Consider the following 18,715-nt stretch of genomic DNA (forward strand, 5'->3'; position numbering starts at 1 on the left):
CTCTCAACCACAAGGTTGCCGGTTCGACTCCCGCAAGGGATGGTGGGCTGTGCCCCCCGCAACTAGCAACGGCAACTGGACCTGGAGCTGAGCTGCGCCCTCCACAACTAAGACTGAAAGAACAACAACTTGAAGCTGAACAGAACCCTCCACAACTAAGATTGAAAGGACAACAACTTGACTTGGAAAAAAGTCCTGGAAGTACACCCTGTTCCCCAATAAAGTCCTGTTCCAAAAAAAAAAATCTACGTGAGTGATTGCATATATATTCACTAGATACACAAGAAACTGGGGACAAATGTCACTTCTAGAGAGAGGACATGTGTAGCTGAGAGATGAGGTGAGAGGAAGATTTTTCACTCTTGGACTTTCTGAATTGTGTATCTAAATGCAAGTATTATGTTTCAACTAAATTAAAATGTATTAATAGTATATGATACAGCTCTTTTTTAGCTTATTGGATTGACAATGGTTAGTAAAGTTACATAGGTTTCAGGTGTACAATTCTGTATTACATCATCTATAAATCCCATTGTGTGTTCATCACCCAGAGTCAGTTCTCCTTCCATCACCAAATATTTGATCCCGTTTACCCTCATCTACCACCCCCCATCCCCCCTTACCCTCTGGTAACAACTATTGTCTGTGTTTATGAGTTTTGGTTTCTTTGTTTGTCTTGTTCCTTTGTTACTTTCAATTTTACATCCCACATATCAGTGAAATCATATGGCTCTCAATTTTTTCCGACTTATTTCGCTTAGCATAATGATCTCAAGATCCACCTATGTTGTTGCAAATGGCACTATTTCATTTTTTCTTACGGCAGAATAGTATTCCATTGTGTATATATACCACATCCTCTTTATCCGATCATCTATTAAAGGACACTTCGGTTGTTTCCATGTCTTGGCCACCATAAATACAGCTGCAATGAACATTGAAGCACATATATCTTTACAGATGTTTTCAGATTTTGGGGTAAATACCCAGGAGAGGGATTGCTGGGTCATATGGTAATTCCATTCGTAATTTTTTGAGGAACCTCCACACTGCCTTCCATAACGGCTGCACCAGGCTGCATTCCCACCAACAGTGTGTAAGGGTTCCTTTTTCTCCACAGCGTCTCCAACACTTGTCCCTATTTGTCTTGATGATGATAGCCATTCTGACTGGGGTGAGGTGATATCTCATTGTGGTTTTCATCTGCATTTCCTAATGATTAGTGATGTTGAGCATTTTTTCATATGTCTATTGGCCATCTGTATGTCCTCTTTGGAGAAATGTCTATTCAGGTCCTCTGCCCATTTTTTAATTCGATTGTTTGTTTGTTGTTGAGTTGTATGAATTCCTTATATATTTTGGATATTAGCCCCTTATTGGAGGCGTTGTTTGCAAAAATCTTTTTCCATTCGGTTGGTTGCCTCTTTGTCGACAGTTTCTTTTGCTGTGCAGAAGCTTTTTAGTTTGATATAGTCCCATTCACATACAGCTCTTCTTAAATCGTTCTGAATCTTTAGGAAACTTAAGTTTCTTAAGCCAAATAGACGATTATCTTAGCATGTTCTGGTGAATATCCCTTACTCTCCCTGTTAGAGTATTCTGGTATTTTTCTGGGAATATTCACAGGGAGGAAAAATATTCTAATCCTTTCTAATTGTCTCCTCAAATTCAGAAATGGAAATATACGTACATACACATACAATACTCTCAGGGCTGCTGCTTGTCATATCAAATGTCACCCACCCAAGAGGATTTCCCTGCCACCCAATCAAGAATAGCCCCACCCTTACCGCCAATCAATCTCTATAGCAGTACCTTGTTGTTGTTGTTTTCTCTCCATAGCACTTATCATTAGGTGAAATTAGTTTGCTTATCTGCTTATTGTCTGTGTCCTCCCACTAGACTATGAGCTCCATGAAAGCAGGAACCAGGTTCACTGTATCTAGAATAGTGCCTGGCATATGTGTGCTTAATAAACAGCTGATGAATGAAGGACCATATCAAAAGAGATATGGTCAGTAAAAGATAATGGTCAGTCAGGAGAGAATAGTAACAAAATATTAAAAAATATCAATGGGAGAATGCCCAATGTTGGTAAACATTAAAACTCTGCCATGATATTCCAGTTCTCCTTTGAGATACATGATAGGTTTATACTTACCCATCATCTTGAAGTTATGCATGGTCATGTGACTTGTTCTGGCCAATGAAATGTAAGCAAAAGTCTTTAAGAGCCTCTTTGTGTGATTCATTCCTATTACCTTCCCAAGATCACAGTAACCAGAACAGTCCAGAGATTAAGGTTCCATCTGTCCACATTCCTGAGCAAGGAGAACATAGAACAGAGCCTCCAGACAACTGACATGTACCACGAATTGAGGAGAAATAAACCTTTGTTATTATAAGCCACTGAAATTTGGGAGTTGTTATTGCAAAATAACCAAACCCATCCAGGCTGATAAACCATCCAAGCAATACTGTGGGCACAGAATGATGTAGTCAGCCTCACTAAGACGTCAACTGATGCCACTAAATACACATACTTAATTTCCCTCTGATTATTACTTAATTTCCAAATAGGTCTACCAACAAGGAGAGAAAAAATTGTTTAATGGAGTTTTAAGGATCCTGTCCCTGATGATATTTTTCAGTAAATTAATAATTCACCCAAATTATGACTGCCACGCTCCACAGTCTCCTTGAGAAATAGTCTGCCAGCCTTTCCTTATCTGGAAACATACTTTGTAGGTGAGAATACGTAACTGTGCTTTTTGTTTCACTATTATCTATACCAATTATTCAATAATTAAATACTTACTGTGTCCAGGTCACTGTAGAGGAAACAGACTAGAAAGATAGATTGGCTGAAATGCAGAGAAGTCCCTGAATGTAGTCAAAAATCTGGACTTTATTTTGCAGACAAAATAAACTTACTGAGAAGCTCTGTATAGGACTCATACAATTAAAAACTATTCTTGAAGGTCATTTTACATGGCAGTTGTAAAATTAGGATGACTGGAACAAGGCCAAGAGCACTAGTTTCCAATTGCTGTGACATGAATCTTCTATAAATGAAAGATCAAAATTTACATTTATTTTTGTTACAACACTAAACATACTGTTAGTGGTGATATTAAGTGGTATAGGGAATGGGAAGGGCATAGGTTTTTGCAAATAAGAGTAAAAAGCACACTGAATAGTCAAGCTGGCACCAAAGTAAGATTTTTTGAGGGGTGATCAAGGTAGTAATTACTTAATAGTTCTGAAAGGCAACCAAGTGAACAGTGGACAATTTACTACCACTAGGAGGTATTTTTATGTTGCAGGAACAACTGGGTTGTAATCAGATTGGTTTTTATTCTGAGTTCTTTCAAGGTACTTGGAGCGTCTATGTAGTACTCCAAGGAGCTTGTCTTTCCCTCAGCAACAACCCATTACCTCATTCCTTCACTCATTCAACAAATATTAAGTACATGTGACAGGCTAATTACCATTCTAGGCACAGGGAAACATCAGTGAACAAAACAAACATTTCTGCCCTCCTGGAGTGTATGCCTAGTAGCATTTAAATTTCATTCTAAAACTTCTAGAATCCTACTATATGGGAGTAGCTTTTACAAATGTCTTTGGAAGAAATAACCTATGATTAATTCAACTAAGATGTGAAAGACTGATAGTTTCCCTAGAGCCTTTTACCCTTGACAAGTAAATACTTCACAGATTCATAGGCTCTTACAGTTGGAAAGGACCTTGGAGATGATTTCAATTTACAGATAAGATTAAAGGATTTGACCAAGAACACTCAGTGACTAATAGAACAAGGCTTAGAACTGACTTCCTCCAGTGTTAGTGCCCTTCCCAGAGAACATCTAGCTACCTGTTTTAAGATTATACCAGTGAGGGCGGCCGGATGGCTCAGTTGGTTGGAGTATTAGCTCTGAACAGGGTCACTAGTTCGATTCCCACATGGGCCAGTGAGCGGCGCCCTCCACTAGATTGAAGACAGCGAGCTGCCACTGAGCTCTGGAGGGCAGCCGGATGGCTCAGTTGTTTATAGCGCAAGCTCTCATCAACAAGGTTGATGGTTCAATTCCTGCAAGGGATGGTGGGCTGGGCCCCTTGCAACTAAATACTGAAAACAGCATCTGGACTTGGAGCTGAGCTGCGTCCTCCACAACTAGATTGAAGGACAACGACTTGGAGCTGACAGGCCCTGGAGAAACACACTGTTCCCCAATATTCCCCAATAAAATTAAAAAAAAAAAAGATTATACTGGTGAGAAGAAGAAATGCTAGAATGGGCAGTCATGATTCATACACAGGTGGTAGACTCCTGTATGACTTGTTCATAAGGCAAAAAGAATTCAGGCAGTGTGTAAAACTGAAGGAGAGAAAGGTGGTTGGTTATAGGGGAGGCACACTGGGGTGCCTCTTTCAGAAGACCCTTTCTCCCTTCTCTACCTTCACTGTGTCCCAAGAACAAAGATAGGAAATATAAAACTCCAAAGTTAACAGATACTAGCTATTAGTGAGAAGATACCTGGAGATGAGCACAAAGTAGTAAACAGCATTTGACCAACAATGTCAAATTACATCCTATGCAATTTGAAAAGTGTATGTTCCCAGTAAAAGTACCATTTGTATTAGGTTTAAGGTTTTTTTTTTTAAAAAAGTTTACTTTCCTAAATACATTTTCCAGAAGCATGAACTTTACTGGTATAGATCATCAAGCATAATGATTGATAAAATAGCAATGTAATATTGACCACTGTGATGTTATAAGGTATCCCATTACTGGACAAGCATTTTTAAAGATAATTTAAAAATTATCTCCTCCCTACAAAGACTCACACTCACCTCTTGCTTATAAACTGTAGCAATCAATACATTTAAAAATCCCAAACTAGTCATTTAATCTCTCAAAGATCCATCACCAACAATCTTGAGCCTTTTTTAGTATTCTAATAGAAAATATATCTTTAAAAACCTTTCCAAGAAAAATAGGAAAGACTTGCTAAGAAGAAACTGAAAGATAAGCTTAGTACAAAAAAAAAAAAAAGTTAAAAAAAAAGAAGAAAATCAAAGTAAGATTAAACATAGGAGTTTTAAGAAGAATGCGAGCTGATAGGCATCAAAGAGCCTCATTAAAAGCTCATTATGTGTCTCTGTGAATGGCAGTTTACATACCTAAAATTAAAAGTATTCTGAGAATCCCAATGTGTTTCAGTAGCTCCACCATTCTTTTAGCTTCCCAGAGTTAAAACCTGAGATACAGTAGACATTTAACTCCACTGTTTTCTATAGTTAATCAGTTATCATTCTAATATTTTTTCCTTCAAATTCTCTTTTGAATACAAAGCAAAATTCCCAATGTCAAAAGAATACATACAAAAAACAAACACAGAACATTAAAAAGAATGTTTTTCAAAGAATGAGAACTACTCAGGATATGCTGAGTCAAAAAAAAAAGACCCAACCGCCACAGGGAGAAAAAATGCGTAATCCTACTTTTATAAAAAGGAAAATAACTATTAGCATAAAAAAAGATTTGAAAGAAGCAACTACATGAAATGTTAACAGTTGTTCTTTGTGTGATGGGTTTGATAACTGCGTTTGTTTCTTTTCACACTTTCTCTACATTTCCTAAATTTTCTACAATGAACATGCACTATTTTCAAACTTAGAGAAATGTCATTTAAATAATTATCTCATTTTATCACTATTTGTCCATTCTCATCGCTCTCATCTTATCTCCTTACAGTCATCTCTCCCTAACTCAGGACCTCAACAACAGCCTCTTTCTTGAGGTTTCTGAGCCAGCTTCTCCCCAAGTTTAATACCTCTTGTACTCATGCTCCTAAAATTCATCATTCACACTTATCTACAGTACATGGAAGCAGAGCTGGCCATACAAACAATCAACTCAAAACAGTGTTTCTCAATCTCAGGACCGCTGACATTTGGGGCAATTATTTCTTAGGGAGGGGCTGCTCTATTGTAGGATGTTTCGTAGCACTCCTGGCCTCCTCTGTCAACTAGATGCCAGTAGCATCTCCCACCCCCAGATGTGACATTGCCAAATATCCCCTGGGGGCAAAACTGAGAACCCCAGTAGAGAACCATCCATTTAAAAGTTTTAAAACTTCCAAAATCATGTCTCTGTCTGCTCCTATACATACAATCAAACCTAAACTTCTTTGACATATGTCTTATACAACACTCCTCATAGTTTTGCCCACATCTTATTTTTCCCAATAGGAACTTTCTAAATAGACCAGACTTAGTGTTCTCTAGAAAAATCATTTTCATTCTCAATTCCAAGTCTTTGAATACAGTTTCCTCACTGAAATTCCCCATTCATACTTCTATTCAATGGCCTATATCCATCTTTCAATTCTCAGTTCTTTGCAGAAGCTTTACTGATATACTCAGTTCCACTCAACATACACCCACTGAACTAATGAAGACTCTCATTTGTGTATATTTGTTTATTCATCTGTTAATTTCATATCCCAAACTAGACTAACCTCCGTCAGGTTTGTTGCTCAGGCACATTTCTGTGGCATAGCCATTAGGCCTAACAATGTGTTGGGCATAGAGGCAATCAGAAGCTTGATAACTGATGAATGAATTTAAGTGTGCTGCTGTAAATAGAGTAAACTGACATTTTCTTATTAAATGATTTTGCTTTTGAACCGTATTTCTTGTCACGGAGCTATTAGTTAAGTATAATCATTCCAGGTACATTGTAAACACTCAATAAGTTTTCAGAATGAAAACATTAACACATAATGGTATATTTTAAGGAATATAAAGGTTTTGAACTGTCCTCTGCATTTCCAGGAATGGATACAAAGGAATTAAAACTATAAAGTACAACACAAACACACACTTCATGAACTCCATTTATCTTAAAATACCCAGTGAATTTTTTGCTCAGTGCACAAAACTTAAAGTATGGTCAACAAGAGAAGACAACTTGATTTTATAGTGTGTTTAATGTATGTGTACACAAACACACCTTACACATATATCCCCAGTTGAGAGAAGAAAAATAAATGATAGCGCTTTGTGAACTAAAAAGAAACACATATAAAAAAGGCAATAGAGTAACAGTTAAAAGTGTGGAGCCAACCTGCTTGGGTCCCAATTATATTAGCTGTGTAACCTTGTATGTTACCGCTCTGTGCCTCAGTTTCCTCCTTGTCAAATGGGGATAATATTATAGTATCTGTACCAAAGCAAAGCTCTCACAACAGTGCTTAGCATATAAAAAGCACAAAATAATTATTAACCACTGTTATTATTACAATGCTAGTTATCAGCCAAGTAAAAGCCTCAAGTTCTAATTCAACTGTGAAGCAGGTTTTACAAAAAGCAGGATAAGCTATTTACACAAGTTTAAGCTACTATGTGGATCAGTTTCTCAGAATTGTTGCTAGTGCTAAACTGGTCATTATTACAGAATTTGCTAGGTGTTTTTTTTTAATCTGCAAAGAAATTGACATAGACATCTCTGTTTTCACGGAGCTTTACAAGCCCCAAGAAAACAAATCAACTCTTTATCTCCATATTTAAGCCAATTTAAGAGCGCAGTACTGTTAACTGAACAACTTTTCAGAAAATACAATGAGGTTTTTAAAGTTGTAATCAGCAATTCTTATGCAGTTCTCAAGTTTTTGTCCTGCTGAACAAAAGCTTATCTGTCAGGGAACCAAGGACCCGTCAGAAAATAAGGAAATACCAAGGCCGGGCCCAGGCGGCTCTCGGGAAAACCTGTCCTCAAACAGATCGCCTCACGCGTTCCGTCCTTCCCCCTCGCCGGGGTGCAGATGTCGGCTCCACCCGAAGATAAATAAGTGACAGCAAGTTCGGTCCACGCCTCTCCCGGCCCGGACCCCTCGCGCCCGCTCACGCCTTCCAGCGCCCGCAGCCCCCACCCTCCTCGCCGCGACGGGGCAGGGGGTTTCACCCGGGAGACGACGACCCCGCCGCTCCGCCCCTCGACCCCGGCAGCCCAGCGGAGGGCCCGGCCGAGCCGAGCCGAGGCCGCCGCGGGGCCTGAAGGTGGGCCCAGGACACCGCCAGGCCCGAGGAAAATTCCTGCCCCCGACAGGGCAGCGGCGGGCGCCGGGCTCGCACAGGCCCGGCCGTCACTTACCGGCGCCTCATGGTACCGCGGCGCCTCAGCTCAGTCCTAGCGCTGACGAACCGCGCCCGGAAGCCTAGAGAGTCCCTCGGCTCCCGGGCCGAGCCCCACTCAGGGCCATTCAAACGCGGCCGCGCGCGCGGCCCGCCGGGATTGCTCCCCCTTGAGCGATTCGCAGGCTCCTCCCAACGCTGGCTCCGCCCCACTCGGGTCGCGCAGGAGGGAGAGGGAAGAGGACGTGTGGCCACAGTGCCCCCTGGTGGCCACAGGCACGCACGATAGTTTTGCTACTGCGCTGTAATACTGAGCCAGGAACTGATGATGGTAAAAGAATAAACCCTGCGCTTGTGACAGTCTAGCAGGGAAGACGGTACCTTAAGTGTACCAGGAGGTTCCAACAATCTGCTATAAAAATATGGTGCAGGAAGTGATGTATTCACTCCTATTTAAATGCACTAAGGCAAAGTATTTAAAAGCATGGATTCTGGAGCTATGTGACCTTGGGCAAGTCATATAAATTCCTGTGTGCTTTGGTTCCCTCATCTGTAAAATGGGGATGATATCAGTAGCTGCCTCATCATTATGAGGATTAAATTAGTTAATACATGTACAATGCTTAGAGGAATGTACCTAGTACGTGGTAAGCATTATATAATTGTTAGCTATTACTTTTTGTTCTTAATTTTTGCCAGACTCTGTCAGACTCTTAAGAACACAAGAAATATGTATGATGCAGACCCTGTCCCCAGGAGGCAGGCTGTTTCTTTGGGATGGGGAACACTCGAGTATGAGGTTAGGTTTGGGCCTGTCCGTGACATGCTTTTAATTACTGAGGGTAATGCTCTTCATCTTAGTGGAGACAGAATCTATTCATCTTCAAAGGTTAGTCACTGGTCAAGATTAACCAAATTGTGACAAGAGCAAGTTTGTCTTTGGTGGACCTATCACCAATTAAGTAGTGCATTTGATGGAACATTTCCTCACTGCAACAATCTACATCCTTTGATTCACTTTTTAAGGCACTCCTTTTAGAACTCTCCAGGGCTTGCTTAAGAAGCAGGTTGGTTAAGTTCGGTTCAGCAATATTTTTGAGGGTCCACTATGTCCAAGGCTGACATTGTACCAGGTGCCACAGATAGCCTTGAGGAGCTCACAGTGGCTTGGGCAAACAGGGAAAGAGCTGTTTCAATACACTGTGCTGAGTGCAATGATAAAAGGGTCTGGTCTAAATGCGATGGGAGTTCAGAGCAATGGGAGGCCTAGGCAGATAAACTAATCAGAGCTAAGATGTCATTAGGTGAAAATAACAATGGATTTTTCCTCTGTAGTAACAGGATTCTTCCTTAAGGCAAAAAATTAAGTAATGGTGAAACTTTGGGGCACTACTTTGGGTCTGTGGGAGAAATATTTTTAGGATATGTTTTGCATAAGCAATGCCTTTGAGAGCCTCTCAGATTATACCAAGCGCAAGCAGGCACATGCCTATGCGTGGGGCCACACCTGCTAACAGGTAGGAATGTTGAGAGAGTCCAGCAGGGTGAGTGAAGGAATCAGGAGCCCTGGGTTCTAGGTGTGTGCAACTTAGAATATTCCGAGGATGACTTCCACTAAGTAGGTATGCTGTTTTAAAGAAAATAAAATTCAACACACATGGGTGAAGTCACTTTCTCTCATGCTATTTATCACCATCATCATCAACAGGAATTTCTTGATGACCCACTATGCAAAGGCATTGTTCTGGGCCTTCACCAGAAGAAGGCGAAAAGAGTGTAAGACATAGTACTTACTCTCGAGGGAAGCTGGATGATGAGGTATGACAAATAACGGAGTCCTAAGACCCAGGAAATCTGCTGTATCAACATAGAAGGATCTCAGCTAAAACAAGGCCTCCGGTGGTCTGAAGGCCGGCGAGAATCTTGATGGTCTCATTTCTAGAGCTTCTCAGGGCACAGTGTCTCAGGCAGATTCATCTCCATGCTCAGGTTCTGAGGTTTATCCCAGTGAGGAGCGGCCCTGGCCCGTAGATCTCATGTGGCTGCCAAGTGTCAACGTAATTTAAGGTGAAAATTTAAAAAAAAAATGCCTTTGTATTGCTACTTTTGAAATATAGACCATTTTAGTGATGAAAATGCAGGCAAATTTTCTTCATTGACACTTTTCAGTCAATAAAGTTGAGTTTATTTTCCTTTGGAGCTCAGTCAAGTTTTTTTTTTAATGGATAAAAAAAGGTACAGCCCATACATATTTTTATTATCCCTGTGCCAGTCTTTGTGCACAGAAAGGTGGTTTATAAATGTACATAATAAAAATGGCAGTTGAGACAAACAAGCAAATGGCATAGGCATTGAGGAGGGAAGTGACAGAGTTAAATCAGGACTTTAGAAGGATTAACCTCTCACCAGGATGCAAGATGGCTAGTGGGAAGGAGGGAGGATTGATGGCGAGAACTTCAGGTGTGAAAGTGTTAGGTAGGCAGGCCAGAGGTTCAGGGAGCCAGACCATTAACTGTGGTGCATATTGTTCTCATCAACTCAGACTGATGCCAGACCTGATAGAGGACATGCTTGAAGAGACCTAAAAGATAGCAATAGTTCATCCATTCTATAATATAAGTCACTACATCCACTGCTCAGCCTCAGAGAACTCCAGATAATTCCATGGAAAATTCCAGGCAGTTGATTTTGGCAGTCAAAGTGAGAAGTTGATCTCTTTTTTTCTGCTCCTCCCTTCCCCACCTTCCTGTGCTGACTGGGGAAGGAAGTAAGAGCAGTAGGGAACGTTTCTGATAAGGCAACAGCAGTGGAAATCAGCACATCTCACTGCTACTTTACAAGAGTCATGATTTTTTCAAACCCCACCACAGTACTGATGCCCTCCTTGGTGGCAGAAGCAGCAGTGTTTTTCTTCCTAAATGTAAAAGTTTATTGGTCTTTTTAACTATTAAAAAATACATGCTGGTTGTAAAACAAACAAACAAAAAAACGATACAGAAACATGTATGAGTAAATACAAAAACGTACAAGTATATAAATACAAAACCACATAAATACAGATGTAAATACCAAAGACCTCCTTGTAATTAATCTCTTTCCAACCCTCCCCAGTCTACCAGAGATTACTCTTATTAACAAGTGGATGAATCTTTCTATGCATTTGTATACATGTGTATAAACATACATATAAAATGGGCTCACAGTGTATATTGTCATGTAACCCAGTTTTATTTAAATCTAGTTTTAATAGTATTATCACAAATACTATTTCATGGACAGCTGTTTCATTCCATATGTGTGTGTGTGTGTGTGTGTGTGTATATATATATATATATATATATTCTTTTTCAACAGAAGCAGCATTGTGTTTTGTTCGGGGTTTTATTTGCAGGGGGAGGTGTTTACTGGTAGGGGATTCCCCTGGTAAGATGTTAAGACAGTTTTTTTCTGATGCAGCTCTGTACTCTTGACAGCTCAGCTGGGAAGCAGGTGACAATATTTGATATTTATAGATCTTCAAACCTGAATCCTCAGAGACCATTTCCTTTCTCCCTCAAGTAGATTACCTGCAATTAGGGTAGACTGTCACCAAGTGGAAGATGGTATGGGGCAGCACGTTAACGTGGAAAGACTAGCTTTGGAGCAAGGCTCATCTCTATTAGACTAGATCACTGCCTTTGGGCCCTTTCTGCACCGGTTTTACCTTAATTGCACAATGGGGATAATACTACTCTCCTCTCAGGGGATGTTGGGAAATATGATAACCTATATAAAATACTACACTAGTAGCTAGCACAGTAATTGTCTCTCTGTAAACCTCCCCCCACCCCTAACTTTATCTGTTCAGCGATTTTTTCCAAGACAGAGTATACAGTATGGTTGATTGCTGCCTTGGAAAAAACTATCCTTAGCTGTAAAATTCAGCACCAGCTACGGGGGTGAGGGGTGGGGGGTGGTGGTGTGTGAGGGCTTGGGGTGATGGGCAATGCTGGGGAGACAGACTCATGGAGGTACTGAGGGCTTGGCAATCAGTACAAGGTATCTGGAAAGTAGGACCATACACAAAGTAAGTCTAAACATGTAGTTGCCCAGGGGGTTCAGTACTACTGGGGCTTCTTAAAGCAAACAGGGATGGTGAAGCGGAGTCCCAGGGCGGGGGAAGGCAGGAAGGAAATGAAATGGGCAGGGCAACAATTATTAAAAGCAGGATGATATCTTTGGGAAGGGGACTTGAAGGCACACAGCAGGCTCCCAGCCTCAAGAGAAGGGAGAAGTAGGAAGACTGATTACCACCGAGGTCCACTTTTTGGAGCTCAACACAGAGGCAAAACCATGCTTGCAGTAACAAAATTGAGTCTGAACCTACACTGGCTCAAGTTCCTACCCCAAATTAGCTGCATCCTTCAGAACACCAGTTCTGCAAGATGTAGATAGGTTGATAAAAGAAGAAAAGAGAAAAAAGGAAAACAAAAGGCTTTCTTAGCCACAGAAGTTTGGTAACTGCTGGATTAAACAAATATTTCTTTCCCGTAGCACTTCCCAGACTTTAAAATACTAACACTGTGAATGTCTAAAAGCAAGAAATACGTAGTGCTGCTTAAACTTACCTGAACTCCGAATCTTTTAAAGGGGAGAGCACAAATATTCTAAAGAATTATTATACTTGTCTAAAAGGAGTAGCAAGACTAGTCAGGGTCCTGGGGAATGGGATATGGCTCCAGCTGCAGGCTGGGTGGGGCTAACTAATTACATCTGCAATTGCATTATGATCATGATCTTGGCCGGGGCTGGATGAAAGCCTGTTAAGTGTCTAAATATAAATAAACAATGTCTGGGAGTGTTGAAATTAAAATGTCTATGCAGGGCGGCTGGATGGCTCAGTTGGTTAGAGCAGGAGCCAGTAGAGGGCCAGTGAGCTGTGCCCTCTACAACTATATTGAAGGACAACTTGGAGTTGATGGGCCCTAGAGAAAAACACTATTCCCCAATAAAAAATTAAAAAAATATATCTATGGAAATTATTTTTGGTGTTTTTTTTTTGCATGGTAGGATGTTATCTTTTTTTACTTATCTGTATTTTCCATTTTGTACAATAAATGCCCTTCTTTTATAATAAAACAAATTTTTAAAAATCACTGCATTAAAGGAACCAATCATAGCAATTAGGAAATAAAACTTTTTGTGCAAATTTTTGAGAGTTTAGGATTTGATTTGGCAGCTTTTATTACTTGTTATTATTTCCCACTTAAGCTAATTTAATTCATTTGCATGGAAATTCTGTTATAAAGAAACTTGTATTATTTTCCTAGGGCTGCTGTAACAAAGTACCCGCAACTGGGTGGCTCAAAACAACAGAAATGTAGCCTCTCTTACTTCCGGAGGCCAGAAGACCAAGATATTGGTAGGGCCATGCTGTCTCCGCAGGCTCTAGGGAAGAATCCTTCCTTGCCTCGTCCTACCTTCTGGTGGCTCTGGCAATTGTTGGCTTGTAGCTGCATCCCTCCAATCTCTGCCTCCATTGTCACATGAACTTCTTCCTGTGTATGTGTGTCCTCTCCTCTTCGTATAAGAACAGTCATTGGATTTAGGACCCACCATAATCCACCTTATCTTAACTAATTACATCTGCAAAGGCCCTATTTCCAAATAAGGATGTGAATTTTTGGGAGAAATCATTCAATTTACTACAAGAAATAATTTAGTCCGCTAACCCTTAAAAATGGAAATTAGGGGGCAGTTGGATGCCTCAGTTGGTTAGAGTGCAAGCTCTTAACAAGGTTACTGTTTCTATTCCCGCTTGGGATGGTGGGCTGCACCCCATGCAACTAAAGATTGAAAACAGCAACTGGACTTGGAGCTGAGCTGCGCCCTCCACAACTAGAATGAAGGACAATGACTTGGAGCTGATGGGCTCTGGAGAAACACACTGTTCCCCAATATTCCCCAATAAAAAATTTAAAAAAAGAAAGTAAATTAGCACATTCTGCAGAGCCTATTTGAACCCATCAACACTGTATAACCTCTGTAAGCAATCCCAATTGTATGACTCTCCTACAGAACTGTGCTGACAAGGTACCCAGAGATGTTCACAGCAACACGTTTTGTAGTAGTGACAGATGGGAACAACGTAAATGCCCATCAATAGGGGACTAGTTAAATAAATTATTATACATCCATGCTGTGTATACTCTGTAACCTTTAAAAAGAATGAGGTAGATCTGAATGACAGGCATAGGAGACATCCAAGATAAACTGAAAAAAAAAAAACACACACCAAAAAAAACACAAATCAGTGGAATGTTTAGTATGTTTCTATTTATAAAATAAGCTCCTACATATTAAACAACCCTACATTTGTGTATATGTTTTAAGGGATGACTTTGTCTTTCAAGTACCAAAAGGTACTTATTTTTCTTCAATTCTTCTGAATCCCACTTCATCCTTCTATTAGTTTGCTTGGGCTGCCATAACAATACCACAGACTGGGTGGCTTAAACAACTGAATTTTATTTTCTGACAGTTCTGGAGACTGGGAAGTCCAAGATCAAGTTTCGGCTGATTTGGTTCCTGGTGAGAGCACTCTTCCTAATTTGTAGATAGCCACCTTCTCACTGTGTCCTCACTGGCTGAGTGAGAGATCAAGCTCTCTTGTCTCTTCTTATAAGGACAGTAATTCTATTATGAGAGCCCTACCTTCATGACCTCAAGGAACCCTAAGTACCTCCCAAAGGCCCCATCTCCAAATACCATCACATTAGGAGTTAGGGCTTCAACATATGAATTTTGGGAGGACACAAACAATCAGGCCATAACAACCCTCCTTCCAAAAAATTCAGGCTATAAAACAGTGCTTTATATCTGAATCAATTGAGGCTTTTTAAAATTAGCACATAGGAGAAAATGCCAAAGGACCAGGATTGGCCATTCAGATACGTGATGTAGAGAGTTTAGTCCACTTCCAAGATAGCTGAAATTAATCACCAGAATGAATCCAGGGTATCCAGACTTGAAGAAACACGTTATACCATCATAATATATCATTATGACTCATGCTATGGTTCATTCTAATCCTTTAATGGGATCTGTGGGAATGGCAATCCTTCCAGCATTCTAAACAAGGGCTGGAGGGAAGTGCTATAATGGGAATTTGTTAAAATGTGAATTGCACAACCATCCTTCTGAAATGAAAAAGTTAATTGCTAAGGAAGAATGGTATTACTAACCGACATTTCCCAGCACCATACTAGTTTGTGTCACTGCACAGCCATGAACCAGAAATTGAAAAAATTTGTAATCCACATAGAAATGATTCAGAAACCCAGCAATAACTAGCAAGGTAGGCTCTTACAAAAAAAAATTTTTTTTCACTAAATGCAAACAGATGAAATGGAGGAGAATTTGTCTTTTGTTAAGACCCTATTACTGACATGGAATAAATTGCATCATGAATAAAATAGTGTAAGGTGGTCCTTTTCTGAAGGCAATACCCTGTTTCCCCGAAAATAAGACCTAGCCAGACAATCAACTCTAATGCGTCTTTTGGAGGAAAAATTAATATAAGACCCAGTACTTACTTATAATTTATATTATATATATTATATTATACCCGGTCTCGTATTATAGTAAAACAAGATGGGGTCTTATATTCATTTTTGCTCCAAAAGACGCTTTAGAGCTGATTGTCCAGCTAGGTCTTATTTTCAGGGAAATATGGTAGTAAAAGTAGAGTTAAATAACACAAATAACTGGGGATTTGCAATGGAAGCCCATTTTACTAAAGCTGCCAAAATGCTTAAAACCTTTTGGAACAGTGAGGATAGCCAAATAGAATTATTATAGAGACATTATTAATGGCATATACTAAAAACTTTAAACATTATCTAGAAAAGCTTTTATCCTTTAGAGAGATATAGTTCGGTAAATCTGTGAAAATTTCCTCCTTCATGTTTCAATCCAAATGCAACTGCTCTGAATAGAATGGCATGAAGTATTAAAAGTAATCAACTTAACTCCTAAAAAGGGGTGAGGGGCTTAAATACAAAAACTGTAGGTGGCACAAATTATAAAGTCAAACAAGATAACTCGTATAACCTATGGAAGGAATGATGGTGTGACTTCTCAGTTTAATTAAAATCGTATTTGCTCAAAGGCACAAAGTAAGGGAAGTTTAACATTTATAAGTTCAGTATTCCCACTACTTTCTAATTCAAGTTTAGTCTAGTGGGAGGCATACAGGGAGGCTCTCAAAAACTACTTTGTGTACATTCAAACCTTGTTATTTTGAGCAATTAAATGCTCTAGGTCAATGCTTCTCATTCCTTGCTGCACAGCAGAATCACCTCAAGAGCCATAAAAAATACTGATCCCCCATGTTCCACCCTAAGCAAATGACTTAGAGTCTCTGGAGGTGTGGCCCAGGTATCTTTTAAAAAGCTCCCCATGTGAGTCTCCTGTGGACCCAGGACAGAGAACCATTATGCTTTCAAGTTTAGAATCAAGTCATGTTATAAGGGGGGTGGAGAGAGGACAAAATGGTTAAAGGGGGTCAAATGTATGGTGATGGATGGAAACTAGACTTTGGGTGGTGAGCATGCTATAGTACATGCAGATATCGAGTTATAATGTTGTGTACCTGAACCTTGTATGTTATTAATCAATGTTACTTCATTAAAAATTATATTTTCCATTTTTAAATTTTATTATTTAAAATATGGCTAACTGACATAACATTGTATTTGTTTTAGGTGTACAACATGACTTATGTATTTACAATTAGTTTAGTTAACACCCATCACTATACATAGTTACATTTTTAAAAATGTATATATTTTTAAATCCAGTGATTCCTACACAACTCAGAGAACTAGGAAAAGAATGGAAGGAACAACTTAAATAATCTAAAATTCCATTACTCCTTTATGTGTTTATCATTTGAGTCTTTTTTGTTATGAAAGAATAATATGCAAAATGTGTTCTTTTAAAAAATACATTTTAGACCTAGAAGTTCCCTTAGAAGTCATCTAGTATGTCTCTTATATTATAGACAAAGACAGTAAGGCCAAGAAAGTTTCTAATTCAAAGTGACTCAAGTGGTTCATTTGGAGTCAGGATTAGAGAATCTAGGCTTCCCTTTATTTTTCTTGCAAAACACAATTTGTGCAAAAACTTGAATCCTCGGAAGTTGAATTCTAACTTACAACTCCATTTCCATAAAGGATTACTTCTAATGATATTCTAATAATCTTAAAAACAAGCAGTTTTATGGAATGCTTTCATCTTTCTCCTGAATTCTAGCATGCATACCACAAGCTGCCCCTATTGTGTTCTATGGAACACTGATTCCATTGGACCTTAACAGAAGTGATAAGAAAAAAAGGGGGGGAGGGGTTCTAAATCAGGTAAATTGGGAAACAAAAGGAAATTCTTTACTCAATCATTTCTCATAGTTTTAATATGTTATACTAATAGCACTGAGAATCTCTGGGGTATATGTGCAGAATATAATGTGTAGTATTTCTCGAACTTATTTGACCTTGGAACCCCGTCCTCAGCTCAGTCCCCAAATCTTCCTGCTCTTTGGAACGTGTTTTAGCAAATAACACTATGAGGATTCCTAGGATAAATGAATAAAAGATCTGGAATACTCTATTGAAGCCAGAGCAACTTTGATTCAGGTTATAGTTAAAAATGCTTTAAAGAAATAGGGGAGTACTTTAAAAGGGGAAGAATATACGATTCAAAGGACTAACATATTTTAGTGTTCCTTTAAAATGTATGAAAGAAGCATAACAAGAATGACTTGAAAATCAGGCGAGAAATTGCATGAAAATCACTACCAGAACACAACATAAACGTTTTTAACGTATTCTTTCCCTTCTAATTTTTAGGTGTTTTTTACGTAAATGTAATTATAGTAGATGCAACACTTTTATGTATGTGCTTTCAATTAATTTACTCACATTCACTAAACATTTGTTTAGTACTTTATATGTGCAAGGCAATAATAGGCTGTGGAATCAAAGACAATTAACATATAGTTTCTACCCTCAAGGAATTTAGGGTAGGGTGAGGGTGGTAGAGAGAAGTTCTCAGAGGATGTCAACAAATAATGCAATTCAGTAGGTGTAATTATGCAAAAATTAGGACAGAGGAATCCCCAATAGGGCCAAGACCCTTGTGAAGCCTGAGATGAAACCTGATGGTTCATCAGATTATGTGATGAAGGCAGGAAAGTAGAAAGAAGCAGGAAAGCAATGTAGAAGCTGAGTCTTCCTATGATTAGATAGGTATACATTGTAGAATGGATTGGAAGGGGAAAAGCCTTTTTCACTCCTGCCTTATTCACACACTCCTGTATGAACACGTATTTCTAAAATCAGAAAACAAAGTGGGGATGGTAATCCTCAGTGTCTCCAGATCACCATCACCTTCAAGGGTCTAAAATCTTTAGCTGACTAAGGAGGCTCTTTTCCAACCTTACCTCCCAACCAGTGTCACAGCACTCCAACCTGTTCCCTCACCCCACATCAAAATAACGTGGAGTCAAAGAAATACAAATTTTAAAATAATTCGG

General features: G+C 39.4%; 1 protein-coding gene across 5 annotated transcripts in view; it reads right to left on the bottom strand.

Moving 5' to 3' along the window:
• The window catches only part of KATNBL1 (katanin regulatory subunit B1 like 1), a 78,409-nt gene that overhangs the window by 58,746 nt on the left and 948 nt on the right, over nucleotides 1-18,715 (bottom strand). For 2 of the 5 annotated variants that reach the window (XM_019752880.2, XM_074327938.1), the window contains exons 1-2: nucleotides 8,162-8,307; nucleotides 2,162-2,321 (exon numbers count right to left, since the gene is read on the bottom strand). In XM_019752880.2, coding sequence (XP_019608439.2) covers nucleotides 2,162-2,252 — 91 coding nt within the window. In that variant the 5' untranslated portion in view covers nucleotides 2,253-2,321; nucleotides 8,162-8,307. Of the gene's footprint in view, nucleotides 1-2,161; nucleotides 2,322-8,161; nucleotides 8,337-9,936; nucleotides 10,185-18,715 lie in introns of those variants that run through there. The other 3 variants (XM_074327937.1, XM_019752883.2, XM_019752881.2) reach the window with 3 other exon arrangements.

This window comes from Rhinolophus sinicus, linkage group LG03 (assembly GCF_036562045.2).
Source record: "Rhinolophus sinicus isolate RSC01 linkage group LG03, ASM3656204v1, whole genome shotgun sequence".
In the NCBI taxonomy this organism is placed as follows: Eukaryota; Metazoa; Chordata; class Mammalia; order Chiroptera; family Rhinolophidae; genus Rhinolophus; species Rhinolophus sinicus.